Below are 27761 nucleotides of genomic sequence, written 5' to 3' on the forward strand. Positions count from 1 at the left end.
GTCAGGGTCTGATCTGGATTTTATTGCAAGTAGATTTCCATAAACTAAAGGCTATGCCCAGGGCTTTTTGGAAATAGATAACTCATTTACCAGGGTTTGCAGCTATTTAAGGGTCAGGTATTTACCTGGGACAATTAAAATGTTTCACTTTGTGTCTTAATTTGTTTTCCACCCACCCATGGGTCAGGTATAAAATGAGGACATAATGAAAACTCGGAGTCACCCACAGCAAATGTGGTAAATTTTTTTTTTGTAAGAAGGTAATAATGTCTGCAGAAAATGTCTTCTGTGTATCAATGTGGCCAAGAAGCATGTAACGGATACTATCCTTTTATAGTAGATATGTATAATATTCTTGTTTAATGTGCTTGCCTGTGTGCTCTGTATGAAGGATTCGTGTCTCTTGATAGCGTTATCTTCGAATCCTAGAAGCCACCTGAAATCATGCTCAGACATGGCCGCCTCTCTCTACAGGAGCCTTCCCCTGGTCTCTCTTGCTCAATTTCAACAGCCCATGGCTTTGTTGTTGCAGGTAAAGCTTGCATTTACCAATAGCTTTTTTGCTTGGTGTGCTCCATGGAGCCCCCCCTCCCCAACCTGTGAATGTAAAGAGAGAAGAGAGTGAGAATTCAGAAAAGGCTTAACAGTGGTGGGGCGATGGCTGTGTCCTTGCTTATGTTCATAAATGTATCTATGTCTTGCTTAGTCGGCGGTGGAGAGCCAATAACCTTCTTCCAGGGATAGCTGGCTCATTTTTTTTTCTCTCTAAGGCGGCCCATGAAGCTGGCCTGAAGCCAGAAGTCAAATTTAGATCTCTTCCCCAGGTGAGGGGATAGGTAGAGGGGGATAATCCCAGAACTCTTTGAAATGGTGGGCAGTTACTCACCGTCTCCAGCTACAAATGGGAGTGCCTATCAAGAACGTTTTGGAGACATCTGTACTGGGAGGAATTGGAACTGATGAATTTCAAGTACCATATAATTCTGCACACCACAGTGCTCTGTGAACCGAGGTGTGTTCATCAGGAATCCCAGGAGCTCTGCTGTAACGAGGGCTCATCAATTCAGGCTTAGGTTTCCGGGTAATGGTGCTTCTTTTAATAACTCACTCACCATCAGGGTAGGGGAGTGGTAATTGGCTTAGTATTGATATATTTGGAAGGTAGAAAGCAACCCAAGAGAGATCAGATAGTAGTAGATGAAGGTTGCTGACTAACATCTGTCCGTGAGATCACTGGTGGATATTGTATTTTCCACAGTCTTCACATATAACGTTGCCCTTTCTTGGAAACCCGAAGTAGTCTCTGTGTGGAAGGTCATGGATTTTAAAAACAGTCTCCAGAGACTTAAGAGTTACAAATGGTCAAAAGAGCATGCAGGCCCCTCTCCTTTCTGTTTTTAATGGAAAGAGCAGAGCTTTTTTTCCCCCTGAAGGTCTCAAGATTGTTCTCTGAGCATTTGTTCAATCTAGAAGCATAAATGCAGGCTTTCTGAAAAGCAGAAGCTTCCTGAGAAAAGTAATTGTACCTGTCATTTCTCTCCACACAAATACACAAATACACACACACACACACACACAGAGAGAGAGAGAGAGAGAGAGAGAGAGAGAGAGAGAGAGAGATGGGTTGAGGGAAGAGAGAGTATGTGTGTGATGTTGAATATTATCTTTCCTGCATCAAAAGTAATTGAGTGTGCTCTCCTGCCCATGCTTGTTCACTTACATGGACACATCTCCGCTGGTTGCGTTCTTAGGCTGTGTAATTTCAGAGGATCCCTGCCTCCTTGCCTGCCCATGTCTGTACACCCTTGCCCTGAAGACACGGCAGCATGGTGAGGGTGAGGTAATGCCTCATCCATTGTGTGGTTGTTACTTCCCTAAGATAAAAGGAAGACGATTTGCAGCTTAAAATTGGCTGCTTGACAAAGTAGAAGGATGGAGGATATAATCACAGTCCCAGTAATGGAGTTCAGTGTCTGAGAACTGGCCAGATCTGCTTTTCATCTTCTGTGGCCCATGCCAAATTGAAAACTCTCCTTTCCTCCAGTGATTTCACCTCCTTCCTACTATACATTTATGCCTCTGTCATGTTAATGTACGGCTTAGTGGGCCTGGAGATGCAGTTATTTATAGCTCTGAGCTCATTCAAATAGCAGCTGAAAGCAACCTCACCAAGGGAATGTGCCCTTGACCCTGCTCTGGTCACCAAGGACATGTGGGACCTGAAATCTCCATAAAAGACTTTTTGAGGGCACCAAAACTTTCTTCCCAACTGTTTTTCCTGACACCAGTCCATCTGCATTCTAGGTTTCAAGAGACATCCTCGCTATTGCGTTCTTTAGCTTTCAACGCCCCCAGTTTTGAGGTTGAACCCTATCACTGAGCTCCTTGGTGTTTGATGTCCCCCTTTCTCTACTTTTCCTTCCCTTTCCTCTTCTCATCCATACATGTATTTGAAAGTGTGTAGCTATATAGTATTTATGTGGAGGGAGGTGGTGGGGGAGGGCCTGCTGTGTCTTGTCTCCTTGCTGGTCACTGATGAGTGGCATCCTCCAAAGTTTAGTATTGGCTAATGAAGGGGAAGGGTTCAGACTTAGATCCCTTCTCGGGGGAAGGGCTCAGGCAGAGGGCGGAGCTAATGAGCCTGTGAGGTGAGAAGTACAAGGAAGGCACAGGATGGGAGCAGAGAAGAACCCCTGTGTAACCCCTTTGTCTTCTTCCCTTAAAGAGAACATAGAAGGGAAAAGATACACAGAATACGTATGACACCTCTTCTCCGTGACACTGTGATGGGAATGTCTAACCTGACCGTTTTTTGAAAAGTCTGCAGTGATCCTATAACTGTACAAGTAAAAGGGGGGGATTAAAGAAGGGGGTTTGAGTCTGTGAATTCCATGGGAATTCACACCCTATCAAATGTGGGGGGTGTCATTTGATAGGGTAACGACCTCTGCTTCCTCCCTTTTCCTAAGAATGATCCTCCTGGCTTTGTTCAATAGAGTATTTCTACTTGAGACAGAGCAGGGTAGCTGGAGAGCTGGCTCAGCAATTGAGAGAACTTGTTGACCTTGGGCAAGGCCCTGGTTTGGTTCCCAGTACCTGCCTGGTAGCTCCAACCAACCATCCATAGCTCCAGTTCCAGGGGCTCTATTGCTGCCCTTTGACTCTTCTGGCACAAGGCATGCGCATGGTACATATACATGTATAGGCAGGTGTACTGGCTAGCTTTGTGTCAACTTGACACAGCTGGAGTTATCACAGAGAAAAGAGCTTTAGTTGGGGAAATGCCCCCATGAGATCCAGCTGTGGGGCATTTTCTCAATTAGTGATCAAGGGGGAGAGGCCCCTTGTGGGTGGTGCCATCTCTGGGCTGGGAGTCTTGGGTTCTATAAGAGAGCAGGCTGAGCAAGCCAGGGGAAGCAAGCCAGTAAAGAACTTCCCTCCATGGCTTCTGCATAAGCTCCTGCTTTCTGACCTGCTTGAGTTCCAGTCTAGCATCCTTTGGTGATCAACAGCAGTATGGAAATGTAAGCCAAATAAACCCTTTCCTCCCCAACTTGCGTCTTGGTCATGATTTTTGTGCAGGAATAGAAACCCTGACTAAGACAGCAGGCAAACACTAGGGCACATAAAATAAGTCAATGTAAAGTTTAAAGTATATTACTGCTTAACAAATATTCCCATTAATTTGTTCTTTCTCAAACTCTCCACTAAAACCTTAGTTTTATTCTTTACCATTAATTAGCAGATAGTGACCATTAATAAGCAGTCAGAATCCTGTATATTTACCAGACTTAAAAACTTTGTAATTTTTTTTTCATCTAGGATCCTAGGGTGTCTCTATTAACATCTATCTCTTCCTTACCACCTTTAAGCTATTTCAAAGCGTTCCCAATTCTCAAAGAATTAAGAAGCACTGTAGAGTTTGTAGACATTTCTGCTCTGAGTATTGTGCTTGATACCTTTAGAGTGGGCAAGCATGATGAATCTTCTTCATCATCCTGACCTTAGAGTTGACTGGAGAGTGGTTCTAAAGTGGAGTGCCCTGGGAGGATAGAGGCGAGAGTCCATCTCCTGCCTTCTCCTGTGAGGATACCAATGGCATTTTGCCTCAATGTCATTGTGACTTATACTCTATACCTTTTCCTGTGAACCCCCTGATATTCTGTGGCCTGGTATAGCTACTTATCTCTAAATCTGTCCCCCTCTGCTGACGACCACCGCCGATCCTTTCCCTATTCCTCTAAAGGTGTCAGCTTTTGTGAGTTCTTATCATGGTTTTGGTTGCTGTTTATCTGGTTTTTGAGTGTTTTCATGTAAAAAATGTGGGTTTTTTTCCTCCCTCCCTCCCTCTCTTCCTTCCCCCTCTCTTCCTCCCTTCCTTCCTTCCTTTCTTTTTGATGTGTGTGTATATACACATATCATGTGCATATATGGGTGTCTTCATTTATGTATCTCTCTGTACCACGTGCATACAGTGCCCGTGGAGACCAGAAAAAGGCATCACATTCCCTGGGACTAGAATTACAGATGTTTGTGAGACGCCATGTGGGTACCGAGAATCAAACCCAGATCGTCTTGAAGAGTAGCCAGTGCTCTTAACTGTTGAGCCATCTCTACATCACTCCCCCACTTATTTTCTCTCCCCCTCCCCCAGCTTTAAAGCATGTTTTGAAGAGCAGTTTCATTCTTTCCCCAGATGTCCAGATTCCTCTTATCTCCTGAGCAGTAAAACACTCAGTGGTGAAGGTGAATTAGAAGTGGATGCTCACAGCCATCTATTGGATGGAACACAGGGCCCCAAGGGAGCTAGAGAAAGTACCCAAGGAGCTGAAGGGATCTGCAACCCTGTAGGAGAAACAGCAGTATGAACTAATCAGTACACCCCAGAGCTCGTGTCTCTAGCTGCATATGTAGCAGAAGATAGCCTAGTCAGCCATCGTTAGGAAGAGAGGCCCCTTGGTCTTGCAAACTTTATATGCCCCAGCACAGGGGAACGCCAGGGCCAAGAAGCAGGAGTGAGTGAGGAGGGGAGCAGGGCTTGGGGAGGGTATAGGGCCCTTTTGGGATAGCATTTGAAATGTAAATGAAGAAAATATCTAATAAAAAAATTAAAAAAAAAAGAAAAGAAAGAAACCAAGGGAGAAACACTCTGTAGAGCTTGTCTTTGTGGTCTGTGTTTGTGAAAAGAAAACAGAATTTTACTAAACAAATATAAAACACAGCTTTTCCGTTGTCCTCCAGTGGGAAGGCTGCTCTGGAGTTCCCTGGTTCACCACTGGAAGAAGAAGAGCTCCTTCCTTATTATCATAGACAGTAGCTTTAAAAGCATGGCACTGACATATAAGTAGCGTATGTCTCGTTGTATAATATCCCATCGTTCTAATCTATGAAGTGTGTCTGTAACCTGATGACAGTGTCCTCCTGCTGAACACCAAAACTAGATATTTTCTTGGTGATAGGGAAAAATGATTTGGGGATAAAAATGCTGGGGTTTTTTTTTTTTTACAACATACATAAATTATAACTAATAAAGAACTTCTAACAAATAAGGCTTTGACAATCATGTGATATAAGTTTGCTTTGATCTCATTTCTTTTAAAGACATTAATAAAACTGATTCTCACATTGTATAGATTTTTCTATTACAGTAGGTATAGGTATACCCCTAAGGAAGTAGATCAAACAGATCTGTTTTTTTTTAATCCAATATTTTCAAAACCTAACCGATTTTTGCCCCATTTAACGGAACATTTTTTTTTTTTGTATGTGTGTGTGAACAAGCACAGGTGAATTTTCTTTTTTAAAGTATTTTTTCTTGATACATATGGAGCTGGAACGGTCTAGCACGGGGAGCAGCCCATGCTTCTCCTAAACTAGAGTACTTTTGTAGGTTTGATGAGAATGAAAATGTTTTTGCTTGGTTGATATAACTGAATGAGATACTGAGCGAAAATATATCTTGTTGGAGATTTGTGAAATTAGGTGTAAGGTTTTGGCCTTTGATGTAGTTCACTAAAGAACAGGTTGGAGGTCCATTAAGCCCGGGCAGAGCTTCCCTGTAATCCTTGGCATTCCGTATGTCTGATTGCTTTGTAATAATAATCCCTCAGTAAAACCTGTAAGCAGAAACCACCAATTTCATAATTTTTCAGGAAGCTCTTAAAAGCTTTTGTATTTGCATCAAAAGAAAAAGAGCTGGAGAGGAAAAAAATTATACATCTTTTATATGATGTTATTTTACAGGAGAATTGTGGGGAACAAAATAGCTTGCTACAATTTAGGTGTGGTACAGAAAACTAGGGCAACACTTACTTTTAGAAATATCAAGTGTTATTCACTGTTTTATAATTAATTACATAATTATACACCAGAACACAAAGATCCCTGGATACCTTAATAGAAACACTGCACTTCCAAATAAAATAACAATAATTATCACCTACCGTATTCAGAGTACTTTATTAGCCGTAAATCTTAGCTCCCCATATCTGTGCATAAATAAACATCATTAAGAATATTAATCTTTCCTATAGTTTAGAAATAAGAAAACCAAGACAAAGAAGTTGGTTTGAATGATCAATTAAGCATCCTGCTTTGAATGATTTGGAGAGGCTAGAGTCACCCAAAACAAGAGGTGTTAACAAAGGACAAAAGTCACTCTTGCTCCCATTTATAAATTTCCAGGCAGTCATTAATATTTACAGTATTCCCTCTGTTCAGACCCATGTGACTAAATCCATATAAAATGTAAAATCAGTATCCTGGCAGTCCCGATAATTTTAAATACCCGGTAGGGATGAACTTACTTCAGGACACTACTCTAGGTGCCTGAAGTTGTATATAGATAGCTACCTGAAGTTGTAGGCAATTAAAACCATTGGGTTGTGATACTGGAGAGCTATAATAAGCCGAAAGTCCCCAGGTTCAAGATAGGGGTAAATGAAAGTTTACAAGCCACATCCTGCTGATAAAGCAATCTTTTTGAGATAGCAGCGTTTGTTAAGGTGTCTGTGAAAGATAGAGACTGAGGCCATGCCCCTCCCCTCCAGGGCCTTCAGTGCTCCTCTGTAGAGCCAGAACCACGACCGTGAGCATTACCACTAGAACAGACAGAGTAGAGCCAAGACAAGCTAATGCCGTGCCTGAAACACTGGAGGAAAAAAAAGTCAAGGTTAAGCATAGCCAGAGAGGCACTAGCCATAAAGCCGATAAAGTAAGGAGATACTCTGTGATAGAGTGCTTCAGAACTGCAAACTCACTGGGGAGGGCGGTGGGGTGATTGATGCCCATTTGGGGACACCTGAGCTGGAGGATGGGAGGAGTCAGCTACACTTCATTTAGGGAGCCAAGTAAGACAAATAGTGACCTTGTGACATCCAAGGCTGCTCTGCCACAGGACTGTTGGGGAGAAGAATGAGACGGGCTCTGAATCTGGCCCTGCCTCGGTGCCCTGGAATGGTTGGAGCCCAGAGAAAAGCACTCTGAGGCTTCACTGTAGTGCCAACGGGCGAGCAGCTGCAGAGCACACACTCAGGCTTGCTATGGACTTGCTGAACGTGGTTCGTATGGAAAGGCTCTGTCCTGTGGTATCCGTTGCCCATGATAATCGGTGGACAGTGCACAGGCACGTTCTACATTCATTAGGAAGTGGTGTTTAAAAGGAAGGTTTGACGTATGTGTTCTGAATACAGTTTGCACCCCAAATTGGAATCGTCCACTGCTAGGTGATAGGTAATTGGGAGAAAAATTCCCCAGCATCTCATTGACCCCCTTAATGATAGCTAGAGGTTAGTTGAACTACCAAAACCTCATGTTCCTTGTATACCTGTCCGAGAGATACTGAGGTCAGAGCTGGCGTTTGACTTGAACTGACAAGAAGCTGTCTGGCATCATTAAGGAATAGAGCTACTGATACTCGGCCCTTAGAGTCAAAGAATATGAAATATTCAAGCTTCACACTTTAAAAAAACAAAAAACAGAAAACAAAAAACTACAACATTTACTTCTAAAAGTATGAACAGAAATGTGACTGGGTGTGGGGGTGAGTACATTTGCATGTAAACAAAAACAAATATTTAACTTCAGTTGTCATCTCAGACAGAGATGGGTCAAACGGTCACCAGGGTTTGATTATATGCACTTAGGCTGTGAATATTGCATGGTTAGCCTTTGCATCTGTAAGGTGGGGGAGGGGATGGGGGAAGCATAGACCCTTTGTAACGTCACTGTATGTTGTATTCTCATTTATATTTACTACAAAACATTGTTTTGTTTGCTTGTTTGTTTTTTTTTTTTTTCAAGAAAGGGGTTTCTCTGTGTAGCCCTGGCTGTCCTGGAACTCACTCTGTAGACCAGAGTGGCCTTGAACTCAGAAATCTGCCTGCCTCTGCCTCCCAAGTGCTGGGATTAAAGGTGTGCGCCACCACGGCCCGGCTACAAAACATTTTGAGTATAATAAAGTACATATCTCTATCTAAATATAGACATGTGCACATACCCTGCATATATATGTATACGTGTGTGTGTGTGTGTGTGTGTGTGTGTGTGTGTGTGTGTGTGTGTGTGTGTGCCAGGTAATGCTCGGGAAAATTTGAGCTGAACAAATTTGAGCCCGTTAAATTCATAATCCTACAGAACTAAAAAAACAAACGTTTTGCCTCTGCTACTGCAGCCTGTAGATTTCTTCCCGGACAGGCCCTGCCATTCTTTTCTGGCTTGCCTTTTCTAATGATTTAACAGACTTACAGAAAAAGGGTTCCCACATTTTTTATTCTCCCTCCCCATTTTTTTTTTGTCCTCGGTGAATACATTTCACAGACGGCCGTCTTCCAAAATAACAACATCAATTAATTTTTTTTTTAACTTGAAAAGAAATCGAGTTCACCCTCGTCTGCCCTGGCTATTGGTGTGCAGTGCGTGGAAGAGGCTGTGCTGGCCCTGATAAGGCCCACAAGCAAAGAGGCTGCTGCAGGAGACTAAGCCCTAACCCACTCAGACGATACTGTTTCCTGAGGCAGCCCTGGGCCAGGCGAGGTGAGTTGACCTATAAGTCTCCTGAGCAAAGAGAAACAGTGACACAACACCAGGTCAGGACAGAAGCCCTTCAGGTCTGAGCCTGTCTGCTGGAAGTGGATCTCTGTGGTTCGTTTTGTGTTTAAATAGACAACTGTCTTCTTCAGGAGGTGTGCTCCCTTCTCTAGGACTTACCTCACCAGTCTTCTCTTTTGCAGAGTCCAATGATCTTCGAGGGGACCCTCCGCTCAGCTGTCAAAGCACCCCGACGCCCCAGGGTGCATGCAGTTCAATGGTAGATGCAGCTGGATTTGATAGCGTTGCCCAGTGTCCACAGGAGCTTCGTCAGATGATGGCTGCAGGTAAGTGTTGGTGGCCAGTGGAAGACACAATCGAGATTTTGAAAGTCCACGTTGAATCAGGGGCCAGAGTCTAGGGAAATGAGAGGACTATGAAACCCAAGGGGGAAAAAAAAAGTATAAAATCAAAGTTAGCACAGATTTCTGATTTTCTTTTTTCTATTTAATTTCTACTATTTGTTTTCTAGTTTTCTTTACTGATTTTATTAGCCAGTATTTATAAAACATATTCTAAAAAAAAGAGACTCTGAATTTGAAAGAGAACAAGGAGGGTTTATGGGAGAGGCTAGACGGAGGAAAAGGGAGGGGAAAAATAAAAATATATAATCTTAAAAGTCATTTTAAATAGATACATTTCCTTCAAGCATGGTTCTGAACCTTCCTAATGCTGAGACCCATTAATATAGTTCCTTGCGTTGTATTGACCCCCAACCATAAAACTATTTTTGTTGCTGCATTATAAATATAATTTTGCTACTGTTATGAATTGTAACATAAATACCTGTGTTCTCTGATGGTCTGAAGCAACCCCTATGTGAGGGTCATTCAGCCCCCAAAGGGGTCACGACCCACAGGTTGAGAACTTCTGCCTCCGAGGGCCTATGCTTCAGCGATCACCTTAGCGGCTTGGCCAGGGCATGTCCTATTCCTTGACACCTGTATTCTTGTTTAGAAGAGATGCCAGGCCCAACAAAATCCTCAGAAGCAGATGTATTATCCATCTTGTTCTGCCAGGCAGTTCACGTGCCAGCACTTTGTTCTAGGCCCTGTCTAGAGCAAGCATTGCCTCACGGGTCGGAGGAAAGTGACCCTTCTCTTCTCCCCAGAGGTGTCTCTTTAATGGCATGCTGCAAACAATACAGATTCCCCACCATTAAGCATCTTTCTAGAAAGTTCCTCGGAAGCACTTCTTCATCCTTCCGCCCCTATGCTTCTGCCCAGATGCTTTAACATCTGCAGAAATTATTGGCATAGTATAGATTGCATTGCCTTTTTTAAAAAATGTCTCAGCAACAAGTTAAATTAGGCCTCATGTCTTTAGGAACGTGATTTCCTTTAACGGGAAGGGCCTTGCCTGTCAACACTAAGCTGAGTTTGTTTCTCCCGCAGCAGCTGATGGTTTGGGGAGCATAGCCCTAGATACCGCCCAGCTCAACATGTCCGTCACCGATCCCACAGCCTGGGCCACAGCTATGAATAACTTGGGCATGGTTCCCGTGGGGTTGCCTGGACAGCAGCTCGTGTCTGGTAAGCATTCTCCTGGTTTCAAAGATGCTTTGCAAGACTGCCAAACACTGTGGGTGACAGGTGTTCCGTGGTAATCTCCCTCCATGCCAGCGTTGAGTACGGCCTGTGGTTTTTGACCTGACTGTGTCCGGCTGGCTGCATTGGAGATTGTTTTCTTCTGCACCCTGATTTTTGCAGACTCAGCAACCCTGACCCTTACCACCCTTGATACATAGCCCATCTTATCTCCACAGCCTTGCTGCGACGGTCGCACTTTCAAATTGGTAGATGAGATGGCTTGTACCTGCTTCCCAGTCTGTGAAACTTAGTCTTGTACAGCGCCCTATTTGACCGCCATCTCCCTTGGGATAGCTCTGAAGTTGCTCCCATGTTTGGTTGCTTCTTTTGCTCATGCTTCCATGTAATGAAACATGGAAGTTGAAGATGAGTGTTGAAGGTCACTCTTCTAGCCATGAAGAGACATGTGTAGAAACTCAACTCAACTGACACTACATTCAGACACCACTGCCTGTCGCACTTTGAAACAGTAATTCAGAATAGCCGATGGATGGCATATTTAGAAATATCACAAATCCAAAGGTCATTGAAAGGTTTTACTTCTTAGTTCTACACTTATTTATTGGGGGTTTTAGGTGTGTTTTGTAAAATAGGGTTTGAAAAATAATATGTGTATGTGTGTATACATACATATATGTATATGTGTGTATATATATGTATATACACACACACAGACACACACACACACACACACACACACGCACACATATACTTGTAAGTATCAGCAAAAAGCATGTCTTGATAAAAACGTGACTGGTGATGGGATTTGGTGGTAGGTAGTAAGATGTAAAGTGTCAGTTTGCTGGTTGGTCACTGGGGCTCTGAAGGAACCAGCAATGATGGGAGATGAGCGTTGTTTGTAGAGAAGGTGGGACTCATGTCTACTTAGCAAATACTCACGGAGGCTCTAGCGGGTACATAGGCCTCAGCAGTCAGCAGATGGGCTGTTCCCCATCCTCTTGGGATGTGACTTGGTGGGATGACCACTGGCAACTACACTGCAGGATGTGTTTAAATATCAGAATAATTGTCTTTGTCTAGATGAGGTAGATGGTATGTACTAAAGGGGAATCGGGTGTCACTGGAATGTTGAATTCCATCCACAACGATAAGTCCCATCTGTCCTTCATTCTTTCCTTCCTTCCTTCATCCATGCCTCAGTCTCTTCCTCCCTTTTTGTCAACAATGTGCATAAAAACCCTAAATTATCTACATTAAGTTCTATGTGTGCAGATATATAGTTTCTTTTTTACATGTTTAAAAGTCATTTTATGTGATTTGGCAGCATATAACTCTGTATACTACATGTCTGCCCGGGGCCCATAGAGGCCAGAAGAAGGCACTGGATCCCCCGGAACTGGAGTCATAAACAGTTATGAACCAATTTGTGAGCTCTGAGAACGGACCCCAGGTCCTCTGGAAGAGCAGTCAACGTTTCTATCCACTGAGCCTCTTCTCCATCCCCATGGTTCCTGTTTACCACAGCAAGAAGGAACCTGTGAGGAGATAAGAGTTAGGAAAACTGAGACAAGAAAGAAATCAAAGGAAAGAGGTTAGAGTGTAGCAGTTCAGATGGTGCACAGCTATAATTCCAACACTAGGGATCTGAGGCAGAGCGAGTATGATCTTTTAGCCAGCTTGGCTACTTGGCTAGTGAAATCACAACTTTTAAAAATGCTGTGGCTAACCAGTACCCCCGGGGTTTGTGTTTCTAGCTGCATATGTAGCAGAAGATGACCTAATCGGCCATCAGTGGGAATAGAGGCTCCTTGGTCTTCCAAACTCTATATGACCTAGCACAAGGCAAGGCCTGGGCCAAGTAGTGGGAGTGGGTGGGTAGGGGAACAGAGGTGGGGGGAGGGGTATGGGAAACTTTTGGGATAGCATTTGAAATGTAAATAAAGAAAATAATAAAAAAAAAAAAAAAGAAAAAATAAAAATAAAATAAAATAAAATAAAAAAATAAATAAATAAAAATGCTGTGGACTTAATATATTCCACAGCTGTTCTCCTGTACAGGTGGGCGTGCACACACCCGGGGCACTCGCTGTCTATGAGTTGTTAATGAGTTAATCCAGGCCCTGTTCTCAGCAGCTCATCCTGGCAGATCCTTCCTTTTGATCACATGCGGGTTCAGATTTTGATTCCCCACTTAGCTTTGCCCAGTTCCCTAATTGAAATACTCAGACAGCAGAAATTACTTCACTCTCAGCTCCCATTTCTCCCAGAAAAACATGTGACTTCCAGCGTAAGCTCAAACCTCAATAATTCATTATTTTGCCTCACAATTTTGAGTCTTCTGACACTTTAACCATGACCAATTTATGATTTTCCTAGCAACCTACCATGAAAAGAATTACAGCCCTACTCGTTATAGAAGATTTACCGTATCTGCCCCGATTGCGTTCTCTATCTCCCGCATTAGCTAGACTGCTTACGCGGGTTTCGAGCCTTTCACTGTCTCTCCCTGGTCCTCTGGCTCACCTCTGCAGCCCGACTAAGTGAGCAACACTTTGCTGTGTTCTCAAGAGCAGCTAGCTTCAGTTACTGACTGAGCATCAGGTCTGGTTCTGTTGAGACCGCCTGGTATTGGTGCATTTTCCTTGTATTATTTTTTTCCTGTGCAAATATTTCAGTCATTGTAAATATGGAATATTCTCTTATGTTCTTTTCTGTGAATGTAGTACCGTCAGCCATTTTCCATTGTATGCTTTCATGTTACGGTAAATAAGCCGTTAGGTCGGTAGCCTCGCGTTTTGAGTGCTTTTTCCATTTCTACTTTCTCTGTTGTTGTTCTGAGTGTGTTCCTTTAGAGAACATAGTTTCCATCGTGTAAAAGCATCCTGAACCTTTTCTGTCACGTGATCATATCTGTTAGGACCTACCATAACACTAAATGAGGCAGCTTATACAAAATGTGTATCTGTTTGTAGCATATTAACTAAATGCTTGTCTTTTATCCTGTTTTTTTCCCTTTATAAGTTTTTTGACAGTTGTATACATATAATAATGACCTTCAGTCATTTCCACCCCACAGGTCCTTTTCTCATCCCCCTCCTCCTTCCTCTGAAACTCCTGAGAAGGTTACAGCCTTGAAGAAAATGACCCTTTCTCCCCCAGTAACCAGGAGTTACTCAGGAGGGAGGGGGCCTCATGAACCACACCCCCACGTGACAAATGTTGACATCCCCAGCCCATCCCCTGCCTGCGTAGGTCTTATGCTGGCAACCACTTGCCGCAGCAGGCTCATGAATCCAAGGCTTGGGCTCTAACTTAGGGTGACATGATGTCCCACTTAGGGCCTGCCACTCTTCCATCACCTATACTAGGCATTTGAGACAAGTAAGAGATTGTTTAACTGTGTCACCCACTACAATTAGTTTCTATAATGAAGACCAAGGACAGCCCTGCTTTAAGGATATAAACCTGAGCATTTGGAAGGTACTTTGACAGGCCATAGAATCAGCTAACCTGGGCTAAGACTGAACCAACAGTCAGGGACTCCATATGGGTCTAATGCACACTTGTCGTGGTTGTGTGGGGATCCTAACGGTACAGGGCTGTTATGACCCTTTTGCCTGCTTCTGGGACCCTTTTCCTCTTTCTGGGGTTTTCTCATCCAGACTTAATATAAAGGGGTGTGCCTAGGTTTATTGAAACTTGATATGCCATGCTCGGTTGAGATCCCTAGGAGGCCTGCCCTTTTCTGAAAAGAAGGGGAGGAAGGGTGGATTTGGGGGAAAGAGGAAATGGTGGGGAGGGCCTGGGAAGACAGGAAGGAGGGAAACTACAGTCAGGATGTAATATATGAGAGAAGAGTAACAAGCGAATGTTTAAAAAAAAAAATTAAAGACAAGTTTGAGGGACCTTGAAATCTGGCTCAGCAGTTAAGAGCACACTGGCTGTTCTCAGAGAGGGCATGGGTTTGGTTCCTAGCACCCGTGTGGTGACCTACAGCCATCTGTAAGTCCAGTTCCAGGGGATTTGGCTACCTCTTCTGCTTTGGGTGAGCACCAGGCATGCATACAATACATATACATGCACGTAGGCAAAAGATTCACATATCTAAAAAGTACAAGTACCAAAAAGAAAGCAGCTTTATTTCATGACCACCTAGCGAAACGATAGTATCAGCTTCACCATTAGGGCCTACCACCTCCTAGCCAGGTCTACAGAATCAGCCCACTCCCCTGAAAGGGGCCCCAGCCAGGCCTAGAGAACCATGGATCACTTCACTCCTATGAAGCCCCTTTTTCTTTAGTTTTTGTTTTAAAAAAATATAAATGTATTACCATGAGCATTTTAAAGCACAGTCAGGACTGTTCATCTATTAAAATTAGTTTTCTTGGTTGCTTCTTATAGGTAGAACTAGTAGGTCAAAGAAGACAATATTTCAATGTTTCTTACTATACACTAGGCAATTAATTTCCATAAAACTCAGTTACATTTAATTTACTAATTTCATTTGCAAATCTGGCATGCTAGTCCTTCACTTTATATTCTCTCAGCATATGAATTCTGTAAGGAGATTCCCATGAAGGACCATGCACTGAAGGCTTGGTCTCCAGAGTATGGCCTAACTGGGAGGTGCTGGAGCCTTTAGGAGATGCGGCGTAGTGGGAAGAAGTCAGGTCTTGGGATATGCCCTTCGACGGGGTATTAGACCACAAGCCCCTCCCATTCTTCTCTCTTGACAGCCTAGCTTTGCTCTGACTCATGCTCACATGGTGTTTTTCAGCTTTGCCAAGACAGATACCTCCGAAACCAGGAGCAAAGATGTCCCTTTTCTCCCTGTCAGCTGATTTCCCTCAGGTCTCTCATCACAGAGGCAGAAAGCTGGAAAACCTGCCTTGGGCTTCCCTCCTTTCATCTTTATTTACCTTTTCCTTTTTATAAACAGGTTATTCTCATTCTGAACATATTTTACCAAATGTGGTCATGGGTCACTGTTGGTGTATGTTAGCTTCAATTTTAGATTCTATTTTAAAGAGTCTGACTACATACTTCCTAAAATATTCATCTGGCCTGTTTTTTTTTTTTTCCTTCTTAATGTTAGTTCCTTTAAGAAACGTTTCCTTTATGAATTCTTTATTCTATTTCTAAGCATAGAATAGTTTGCATACTCTGGTGGTTGATATATGTATTTCCAGTTTTACGTCCTCGGGGACTCTCATGTCTTTTATCAGAAATCAGACTTCTGTACGTGTTTCTCAATGTTTAAAATATCTATTGTATATTAGTTATCTATTTTTTTGTCCAGCACCAAACTGGCCAATTCATACAGTGCTAGACTTTGTTTCTGGGAAGCTCCGTCATCTTTTCCTGCACTTCATGTTCAGGTCTCTTTGTTCCTTCTCTGCAGAACCACACAGCACCACAGGAGGCTCGGGGTCCACACTGGCCACCTCAGGCGCTCTTCAGTGTGACTGTAGAATGCCGGAGACCAGCTTTAATGTTTCAAGAGGTTCTTAAAGATTATTTAGTATAGCATCCCTTCCGAGAAATCCTCTCTGCAATATCTCTGACAGGATTATGGAGGGGCTCGGTTTATGAGCACTTGGCTTGGTCCCAAAGTTTCTGATATTTCTAAATGACCAAGTACTCTTCCTGTCTTTGTTAAAAATTAAACTGACACTAAATCCTGTTCCTAGGCGCTTCTTCGGTTTATTGAGAGATTAAAAATTATCAGCAAAGCGAAGGACACATTTCTCATATCCTTTGATTTTATCAGAAGGATTTCCCAAGAAATCGCAGCCCTCGTTACCATCAAGGTGTTGTGCCTTTGTGAGGTTCTGCCTAACGCTGCTGTAAATAGACCTCATATTCTGAGGTAGATATGCCTCTTCCATACCCCTGTGGTCAGCACTGCCCACTCACCTCCTAGTGAGGTTCTGCTTGAGATTATTACAATATACCTGTTTTCTCTTGTCCAAAATGCAATGCAACATTGTTGCACATCCACCCTACATCTTTTGCTACAAGGGGATGCTGCTTCAATACACTTACTGTCTCCTGTTCCTTTTATCCCCATAATTGTCTTAGGGGTTTGTGGGTTTCGTTAGTTCATTTGTTTTGCTGTCACTGTTTTGTGCATTGTCCTAGAGCTATGCTCTCCAAATTGGTCTGTTAGAATATTCGTGTCCCACATTTATCACAGGTGTGGAGCTTTAATGGGGGGGTCTGTCCTAGTTTATTTTCCAAAGTCAACTAGACGGAGAGTGGGAGAACAGGAGGCTTTGTGGATGCTTTCTGGTCATGATGAGACTATCCAGTCCTCTCTTCTGCTGTGTGGCATCTGCTTTCTTAATATCAACAGTCTTTCTTTAGCTGTTACTGGTTTTAGTCACTGTGACTCTTTCACACTAAGTTCCTTAGCATGCCCTCTGTCTTATCTGGAAAAGGTATTGTACTCCCTCTTGGCTATGTGGAGAGCCACAGACAAAGGAGTGGATTACCTTGAAAGCAGGAGAGACTTATCTATTCCTTGAGTAGCTGTTAGCACCCCCCACTGCCCTGTGCTCCTTCCTTGCTCTCTCCTCTTTACATATTCCTAGCTCCCCATCCTTGCAAGCTCCTGCCACTCCAAGAGTTTCACCCTCTGGCTCATGGGAGGGATAATGTGAATGCCTTTCCTCACCGCCCTCTTCATTATCCACTCCCCTTCCCTGTGGTTTCCATTCATTTTCATTCTTCTCTGCTCCCTCAGACTATACTTTTAAAAAAATAATAATAATTCCCTTCTTGGGTTGTTTAATCCTCCAAGGAACACCTTTTATCCTCTTTAATGTGCCCAGATATGAAGAGGCATTTGCTAAATCCTTTCATCTCCTCAAGTATCACCCCTTTAACTAGGATTTACTGAGCCAGATGTTGCGCTGAATGCTGGGATTACAAGATGTAGTCCTCACCGCCATGTGGCAGAGTCGACGGAGAGACGGGAGTAAGGAAATAAGCGAAGACAAATCAACAGGGTGAGGGGAGATGTGTCTAATAGTTATGGATACCATGGGGTGACACCGCAGAATGGCAAGTGTGGCGGTGGAAACATACAGAGATAGCCACTGCACTTAAATAATGTGGAAAGTTGGCAACAGGTGGTTAGATACAAGGCCATAACAGTTGCACAGACAAGAGACAATAATAACATAATGCTAGTCATAATCCTGGCATTGGAGATGCAGCCATGTGAAGGGAGGGCCTCAAGCGGAATTTATTATGATTATTGAAACATTAAGGGGTCCATGTGGAGTCTAAGGAGCGTGAAGAATAACCACGAGTCCTAGGAGTCCAGCCTTGGAAATTGATCAGATGGTGCAAAAGGCAAGAAGACACATAGGGGAAGGGCAATCGCTGTTTCCTCTTTGCCATGACAAGTTTTGGGAACTCTTTGGAAGGACATACAGTGAGCATAAAGTCTACTTTATGGGCCCTCCGCTCAGGAAGGGCGGAAACAGGGAGAAGTATCTTTGGCAACCATGACACAGGGTGGCCTTGCCTACCATGGGGACTTTTCTGCAGTGAAATTGAGGGAATCCCTTTTTCTGCCTATGCAGTTGTCACTTTGACCTCTGACCCCAATCCCTCCCTTGTGTATCTCTCCTGTGACCTGTTGGATTCTGTGTACTGCTGGGCTCTAAGACTTGAAAGGACAGGTGGGGTCTAAGGTAACAAATGCCCTCTGGAACCTTGCCACCCAACACCTCCTCTGCTCACAGGTATTCAGGACACTCTGCTGATAAACTGTGCACAAGCTCTCAGTTAGTAAGGAAACAATGCTCCCAGTGGCCCACTTCTCAGATTTCTCATGTGGTGATGGTGATATTCTCTGACCCAGGCATGATTCAGGGCAGGTAGGGAGCGAGGTGTGCAGTAGTGAGTCTCTCTCTCTCTCCTCTCTCTCTCTCTCTCTCTCTCTCTCTCTCTCTCTCTCTCTCTCTCTCTCAGATGCTGCTTCAAATTCTCATTTCTTTTCATTTTCTAACTAATTGAAACATTTCTCAGTCTCCAGATTCAGAAACCAGACAGGCCCTTGACTTAGAGTTCAGCGTTTGTGTGCCAGATTTCATGCACTTGTTGCGCCAGTTTCGTTCCACCCTTCACAGTTACGTATCCTTCCTCTCGAGGCCACTGGGACCGTGTGCTGGTATAGTTATTCATACACCACAATATTACCAGAGGCTCAAAATGCATCTTGTATTATACAATACAGTACAATACAAGCAATCGGAGAAACAGGAATTGACATGACGGGTGATAAGTGTACATTTCTGAAGTAGGTGGTTTGAAGGGCACTTGTCCTCCACTGCTTAGGTATTTTAACACTAAGTTACCAGTTGGTGGTCTGTTTGGGGCGGTTATGAATGATACAGCTTCACTGAATGAAGTGCATCCTTGAGGGTTGGTTTTGAGGGTTTACTGCCTCAACCCACTTCCTGTTTGCTCTCTCTACTTCCTGTGTGGATGGAAAGAGAACAGGCAATTTCCTGCTCCTGTCTGTATTCTGTTTCTGCCCCACTACTATGGACTCTAGACCTCCAGAGGAACCATAAGCCAAAACCAGAACAAAAGCAAACAAAACCACTTCAATCTCAAGGGAGAGAGTCAAGACTGACTCTTGTAAGTCTGAGGACAGACTTACCTACAGAAGGAGTTCTAGGTCACCCATTCCCAGACAAACAAAGAAAAAGGACAGAAAGAAAGAGCCTGTCTGTCATGGCCTAGGTGGGGTTAGTTCTTGCCCCCTGGAATAGGGCCAGCAGACGTGGGGCCTCCTCAAGTCAAAGGCTGCCATGGGCTTAAGGCTTGTTTTTATTATAATGTGTATATTATACATTCCGCCTTTAAAGAAAGTCCTCCCTGTTAATGTTAATGACTCCATGATAATCACACAGCCAGAGTCCAGGAGGCAAAGGTGTGGCTAACATTTCAGCAAAATGGTAAAAACTGGGACTGTCGCTCAGCACAGCCAGTAGCAAAGAACTCTAAAATCATGGGTTTGAAAACATATAACTCCCCAAATATGCAAAAAAATATAAAGATGCAATATGAATTATATGAGGGGCTTCACGAATCTAAAGGAACAAAGTCAGCTGCATTAATGAGCCAGCTTGTCAGAAAGAAACAAATGCAGGCAGATTCCTGAGTTCAAGGTCAGACTGGGACACGCGGAATCCAGGCACAGGTGTGGCAGAAATGGTAATTTTAGGACTGGGTCCTATCCAGCTTAACAGAGGCAGGCAGCTCTCTGCATTCTTTTGCAAGGTTAAGAGAAAATGTGTGTTTGCTATCACTAAAGAATTAAGGAGCTTGGGTTTAGGGGTGCTAATTCAAAGGATAACTAAAGGGAAAACCGAAGTAAATGACTGCATTAATATGTAAAATTATGTAAAATAAAAGACTGAGTTTATGATCGGTCGGCAGGGAAAGTTTTTAGCATAGCAAGAGAGAACTGGAGAGACTTGGAGAACTGTTTCTGGCAGACATCTCTAGAGAAAACAGAGCAGAAATAAAGCAGAACACGGAGGAACAAGGTCACCAGCTCGGACCCACGATTTGACTTCAAGTTGTTAGTTTTCGCTGCTCCCAGACATCCCTTCTCTCCCTCTCCAAGACTAGACCTTGGCAGTTGGCACCCAGGACAGAGACTGAGACAAGGGTAGGTAAGTATATTGGGCAAATTCAGTTTGGGACAGATATCATTCGGGGTGCGAGATAGAGTTGGGAGAAGGGGTGAAGATTTGGTAAATAAAAATGGGTCAAGTGAATTAAAAAAGCAGAGAAATGTATATTAAGGTCTTGAAACAAGTGGTTAGTAAGAAGTGTCAAGGTTTACACAGGTCTTGCAAGATTTCCTTGAGTCCATACAGAAAGTTAGAAGAAGGGTCATTGAGCCTTGATACATGGCGCAACGTTGGTAAAGATATTTGCTAGTGGGTACAGATCCAAGAGGGCGAAGAATCTCCTGGGCTTGCTCTTTTCTTGTGGCGCACAAATGACCGAGCCATAAGAACTGAAATGGCTGATGATCTGCCTCGCTCTAGCTGGGCCGCAGTGGAGTCAACTTGCTCCGATTCGTTTGGGGCAAACTACGCCCTTGCCGAGGCCGCTTTCCTCAGGCCACCTCCATGGTGAAGGCTTTACAGGCAAATCTTGCTATTTCCGAAAGTGAAACTAAATTGAAAGAACTTCCTGACGCGGGTAGTACTCTCTCCGAAGTACTTCCTCTGTGGAAGAGGAAGCCCGTAATAAGTATTACAGCCTTGACAAGCACGATTCAAAAATAAAATAAAATAAAATAAAATAAAATAAAATAAAATAAAATAAAATAAAATAAAATAAAATAAAAATCAAGGTTACAGAGAAAAAGAAACCTAGAGAACAATCTCATACAAGTCTGAGAGACGCAGCCCCAGAGGCCGCCCAAGGGGGACGATCCTCTGTTGCACCTTGCTATACATTTTGTCTGCTTCAGTGCGACTTTACAAGTGCTGCAACGGCAGCAGTTTTTCGGGGGCTTTCCCCATTTCAAAAAGGGGGACGTGACAATAAAGTTCCAAGCTCTGGCCTTTTGTTTTGACGGTGGGCAGCGAGGGCACATAAGCCGCCAACGCCCTCGAGGGCGAAGCGGCAAAGCACCAGGGCAGAGTGCTATGAGTGGAGCTGGGGCTGCCCCTCAGACAACATTGTGTGGATGCTGCCATAAAGGTTTCCTTTGGCAGAATGAATGTACATCTAAATTTCACAAAAAATGGTAAGTCACCTCCCGCTAAAAGTAATTGTCCTCATCAGGGAAACTTTCAGGGCCCAGCTTCAGGCCCATCAAGTAATGGGGGCCAGCATGAATCCTTTTGCTCCAGTGCCGGTCCACCCTAGGGAGCACAGGACAGAACCTCAGTTCCACCACCTCAGTCATATTAACTCCCGATTCTCCCCCAGCGACAGGCCCACTGGGATGCATGGTCTATTGCCCATGGGCACGGGGAGGGGGGACTAATTTTTGGCAGAAGCTTTACCTCCCTACAAGGGATACATCAAATTCCAGGAGTTATTGATTCTCACTACACAGGAGAAATAAAAGTCATGTTGCAGCCCCCCACAAAAACAGTACAGATTCACCCAGGGCTGGTGGCGGGGGGTGGGGGGTGGGGGGGGGCGGGGGGGGTGCTCAAGTGTTGTTGCCATTATGTGTTAGGGGTCAGTCAATACGAACCCGAGAGGGAAGCTTGGGTTCAAGCAGTCTAGTGTTTTAGGTGGAAGAAGTAAAGAAAAACAGGCCTTTAAAGGAGATAACAATAAATGGAGAGGTTATCAAGGGCCTTTTTGGATACCAGAGCAGATGTCTCCTGCATAGCTGGCAGAGCAAATAGGTGGCCTGCAAATTGGCCCACCGCATCTTCTCTCTCCACACTCGATGGTGTGGGACAGGCCTCCAGTGCTGCTCAAAGCACAGCCATTTTGTATTGGGAGGAACTAGAAAATGGAGAGATTTTGCAGCCTCATCTGATACCCTCTCTACCAGTCACACTGTGGGGAAGAGACTTGTGGGGGCTCCTTCAGATCCTGTCATGTAGCGGATGCTAAAGATGGGCTCTGAACCTCATAGAGGCCTTGGGGAAAGGCAGTAGGGTATGCTAATGCCCATTGAGAAAAGCTAGGGAAGGACCTGAGGAACCTAAGGGCCACTGGCATGGTGCCACCAGGCATGGAGAGGTTCTCACCTACTACCACCCACCAAGCTCTGGTGACACACAGCCAAGGGGGCCCACATCTGGGGAAGAGGGACCCAGCAAGCAAGGAAGGAAGGAAGGAAGGAAGGAAGGAAGGAAGTTACTTTTGATAATGGTCTTTTATCATAGCAACAGAAAAGTAACTACTTATCTAATACATATGCTATATAAATAATTGCGACTATGATTAATTGTCAATTAGCGGTCATAATAGATATGATGAGCATGCTTTTACCTAGAGGGTTCTGGGGAAGAGGTTAAGAAAGGCTTCTCTAGAAAAGTAGCAATTGAGTAAGCCCTCAGGAAAATCATAGATTTTTCCCTCATAGAGGATATTCTAATTCCCCCAGAGAACAGGAAGAAAATCAATACTTAAATTCACATCCCAAGACTGATTTGAATGTTTTTAACCTGACAAGTGTATATGTACATGAGTGCACACTAATGTGTATTGAATCTTTATTTTAATATCAGAGTCTTTTATTTGTTAATATGCAGTAATTGCACAGTATATTCTGTAACTTTTTTTCATTTTACTCCCTTTTATTATTCTGCATGCTGCCTTATTTATGTGTTCATGCTATGATCATAAGTTGTGGAAATATCACATTATGCATTTCTACAACTATCGTTTATCTAATAGATTGTGCTGGTGTCTATGGGCAGGAACTTAATTCATACTTAATCCATCTTTGTATTTTCTCTATTATCAAACAGAGCTTTGAGTTCAGTAGTCATATAATTGAATAGATTACCATTTTATTCATTTATGTGACCAGTTGTACAAAACTTGAAAAAGAAAATTTTATCTTTGCCCCTTAGACATTTCTGAAGTATAGTCTTTGTAGCTTTAATCATGGTGCAAGATCAAAGGTGACTACACCCACTGCCCCTGACTGACATCTCTGATGTATATTTCTCATCATTGAGCATAATCTTTCCAGATTGTGTCTGGTCTAGGAATGTCTTTCCCATCATTCCTCGTCATATGTATGCTTTCTTCTACCTGTGTGTGCATCTGGCTTGTGTTTATGGCGAGTTGCTTTATTGGGCTTATCTACTAACTCTATTATCTGTGACATTTCTGAGTCTCTTTCACCTGACTGATGTCTCTCCTAGCTATGTAGTCCTCTTGTTTCTTTGCGTTCCCAAGTAAATCTTTGTGTCTGCCAAACACTTTGAATTTTTACATTGCCACAGGCTAGGTTTTTTGTTGTTGTTGTTGTTGTTGTTTGTTTGTTTTTTTTAATTTCTTCAAATATTTTTGGGATTTGATCAGAGATCAAGTCAAGTTCCTTGGAAGCAGCTATGACTCCTTCAAGGTTACCATTAGGCCTGGGTCAGTGTCCCCAGGAAACCCTCTAGGTTACACAGAATTTCAACTAATTCAAGGTGAAGTCCTTTGGGGAACTTTCCTCTGTGTGTTGCAAGCCCCCCCCCCCCACTGGCTTCTGAGAACTTGAGTCATTTCCAATGCATATTGAGCCTCCGACCTGGCTCTTTCCCCCCCTCCCCGCTTTTGCACCGGCACTGGTATTTTCCTCATAAGCATCTTGATGCCACTTATCTAGGGACTCTGAACACACACACACCCTACCCCCCCAAAACGGGTAGACCTCAATGAGATGGCTTCCTCATTGTGCTCCGCCCACAGCTCAGTAGGTGCTGTACTCGGGGGTAGAATATAAACTCTGTTTGGATTTCTCTTCCTTGCATTAAATCCTGGACGCATTCCAGAGACAGGGCGGAAGCCATCATAGGCTCTGTTTCAAGGGTTTCTTGGTGTTCATCATCCCACATGCCCTATTGTTCCATCTCGGAAAGCCATCACTCCACATCTACTCCTCATTCTCTACTCAAGGTAGCGGATAAAGTCCATCCCTGTTATTCCCTCAGGGCTGGAAGGAGGAGCGTTCACAGTCTTTCCAGATGTTCCTGTGTGTTCCTTGGAGATGTGAGCAGCATAAATCTGAGGCGTGAGATTAAGGAATGCTAAAAGGGATAGGAAAAAGATACCCCGCCTGTGGCATGACAGTAGAAGAGGAAGCATTTGTGAAGGGGAAGGGGGTGAGTGGGCTGGGGAAGGGTGGTAAGACACAGCAGCCTGGGAACGTGACCCTAGGGCGTGATGTAGATGTATAAAAACACACAATAACATACTGGTCTGCATAATTCACACATGCTAATGAAAACCCAAAGCAGGACATAAAACAAACACATTTCCATATTCTGAGGATTTAATCAGTGGTTGAAAACTTAATATATATGCTAAATATACTTCTTTGTTTACTATTCTGCTGAGTAATATTAGTAACTTTAAAACACAGATACAGAACTAAAACCTGGTGATGCTTACGAACCAACTTTCCCACAGTCGCTGATAGAAGGAGGTAATGTCAGGATTGATACCAGCTCTGCTGCCTTAGCCTTTCCCACTCTATGAAGATTTGTAGGGAAATAACTAAAGAAAAATCTCTTATATTTTTGCCATAGGCTGGCCCTATCTTCATATTTCTTATAGAAACCCTTAGGTCAAAACCCTGGTGGTGAAGAAGGAGAGGCATCGTGAAGAATGTTTTATTATTATTACACTGGAATTTAAGAGATTTCAATTATCTCATTTATATGCATGTCACTTTCTCTCCTGCTTGAAATCTGAAGATTCCTGGGAAGCCCTTTAGGGCCTGCGTTCCAGGGATCTGGAATTTGTACTGGTACTTTACAGGGAATAACTCAGTGGTATAAAATAGACTAGTATGAATGAGACCATGGTGGCCAAGCCTCAGGTTTGTAACAGTCAAAAAAGTGTAAGTACAGGGGTAATGCACATGAACTGGATAAAAAGAAAGAAATAATACACTTTGAATATTTTAAGATTAACACAGATAAGAGGGACTTTAGGTCAAGTCAACTTAAGCCTTTACTGCATGGAAGATGCAGAAGGCAAACAGATGGATCCGTTGCTCTGGTAACAGGTGCGGGGAGCTCCTGCTGATGGAGTTCTTCTCCCAGGAAAAAAGAAGAGGCAGGTACATCTCTGCTGGTTGCGGGTAGGCAGCAGAGGCCTGGAAACTGGAGAAGGGGAGATTGCCTTAAAGGTCCCCACCAAAGTGGGCCCAGGAGGGGTGGCTGGGAACAACAGCAAGTTTGCTGGCTGGAAAGGCAAGATGGCAGGATCGCTGGCTCGAATTTGAGAGCCTCACACAGCTTTGCCCTGGCTCTTCTCAGAGGGCGGTTACAGAGAGTGTGGGCTTCACCCAGGGCTAGACTGAACAGTTAATTTAAATCTAAAGACACCAGGGTGGGACCACACATTCCTAAGAGAGAGTAGAGGTGACAGTGAGCAAAAGGGAGGGTTGACTGTGGAGACCGAGGAGAAAGGAAGGAAGTCGCAACAAACAGGAAGACAGGAGAAGAGTCACTTTGTCGTAGACCTTGGGAAGGTCTGTAGAAGATGCAGATGGAAGCTTTTGAAGCTTTGGTCTTAGGTTTGAATCCTTGTTCTTCCCCTCAGCGGTACAGCCCCAAGCAAAGTATCTAACCCAGATTGGCTGTATATCTGCATAGAAGGAGTTTTTTTTTTTTTTTCCTTTTATTGAAAATGGACTTTTTCTTTCACATAGTATATCCTGATTATGGCCTCCCCTTCCTCTACTCCTCCAAGTTCCTCTCTACCTCTCCATAATGTCCGAGTGTGGGTCTATGTATTGTCATCTACTGCAAGAGGAACCTTCTCTAACGATGGCTGAGTAAGACACAACCTGTGAGGTCAGCAGAATGTCATTAGAAGTATTTGGTTTTATCCTAGGCCCTGGGCTATCTTGTCTGAGGTTCATGGTTGCCCGAGCAATGTTCCATCTCATGGAGTGGGCCTTGAGTCAAATCAGATATTGATTGGTTACACCCACAGGCTTCGTGCCACCATGGCATGAGCATATCTTGCAGGCAGGACCCCACTGTCAATCCAAGGGTTTGTGGCTGGGTTGGTGTTTACATTTTGCATAGAAGGTGATGCCAAGGTTAATGTCATGGGATTATGGCGGTCCACGGTTGGTATTGGTCATATGTGGGGAAATTACATATGTTTTCTTTACTCTCAGTTGAGAGCATTAGAGGAAGGAGTAGGGAAGGAAAAGTCAGAATCTTGGGAGATTTTCTATGAAATGGATAAAAAGAGAGAACTTGGCCTCTGTGAAAAATGTCCTTGTCCCTTCTCCCAATTTTTTCCAATCCATGAACAGTAACCACTATTGTCCTCTACGAGCCATATGAAGGTAACCTGTGTGTCTTCAGTGCACACTTACAACGCAAAAGTATCTCTCACAGTTGACTTGTGTTGACACTCCCGTCCATTCCCGGACCTGCTTTAGATCTTTTGAAACACTGAGTCCTTGAGGCACCCTTTAGGGCCTAGGCACAGCTAAGGAAGCTCGTTTGGATGCTCAACTCCTATTGCCTTCATTACAACACAATTCTATAATTGTACCCAATTTTAGTAAAAGTAGCTGCACCGAAAAGTTCCTAGGACTTGGTTGCAGATACAAATTTAAAACCGGAGCCATGATCGGAATGTACGTGTCTTATGAAAACTCAGGCTGAAATTCTAGTCACTAAGATATGTGGAAGTAGGGCCATTAGCTGGCTGTGCTATGAAGCCAGAGACCTCATGACTGGGATTTATGTCACTATAAAAACAGATCTAGGAGACTCCTTGTCCCCATCCACCATGTAAGGATGCAGTGAGAAGAGGCGACCACGGAGCATTAAGAAGGCCTTAGCAGACACTGAATTTGGCAGTGCCTTGATATTGGACTTTCCTAGACTCACTGATGTGAGTAATAACCTTGTGTTGTTGATAAGCTATGCAGTCTTAATGTTAGTTGCTTGCAGCAGCCCTAGAAAACTGAAGCACAGGGTATATATCCTCATCTAATCCACTTTTCCCTTTTTTTTAAAAAAAAAAAAAAAAGGTGTTGCAGGCAGTAAGAGATATATCACTGAGGTACACTGTGTATATGATACACCTCATCCAGGGCATTGTCTTTTATCATAAAAGGTAAAATTTTGACCTTGAGACTTTCCTCCTGAAAGTTCCTGTCTACAGAACAAAAGAAGACTTTCTCCTTAAGGGGAGGGAGAAAGAGCATAGACTTCAAGTCCACTAAGTCTTTCAAAGCACGAGGGCATCTTTAAAGAAATATCCCTCACTTGAGCAGCTTGGATGCTCGTGACCTCCATCAGTTAATGCATACTAGCCATTTATTCCATCTCAGCAGGACAAATAGGCCTCAGTGCCCTAATGCGAGCTGACTGAAGCCGCCACAGGGGAGCTCTTGCCCGGAGTGAATCGTCACTGATG

At 43.7% G+C, this 27761-nt stretch overlaps 1 protein-coding gene across 5 annotated transcripts in view; it reads left to right on the top strand.

The window, feature by feature from the left end:
- Enox1 (ecto-NOX disulfide-thiol exchanger 1) overlaps positions 1–27761 on the top strand; it is a 549637-nt gene that overhangs the window by 335707 nt on the left and 186169 nt on the right. For 4 of the 5 annotated variants that reach the window (XM_021202858.2, XM_021202859.2, XM_029541528.1 and 1 more), the window contains 2 exons: positions 9231–9374; positions 10482–10619. In XM_021202858.2, the coding sequence (XP_021058517.1) occupies positions 9305–9374; positions 10482–10619 (208 nt within the window). In that variant the 5' untranslated portion in view covers positions 9231–9304. The remainder of the gene's footprint in view (positions 1–9230; positions 9375–10481; positions 10620–27761) is intronic. The other variant, XM_029541530.1, reaches the window with a different exon arrangement.

The sequence above is a fragment of the Mus pahari genome, chromosome 8 (genome assembly GCF_900095145.1).
Source record: "Mus pahari chromosome 8, PAHARI_EIJ_v1.1, whole genome shotgun sequence".
NCBI classification, from domain to species: Eukaryota; Metazoa; Chordata; class Mammalia; order Rodentia; family Muridae; genus Mus; species Mus pahari.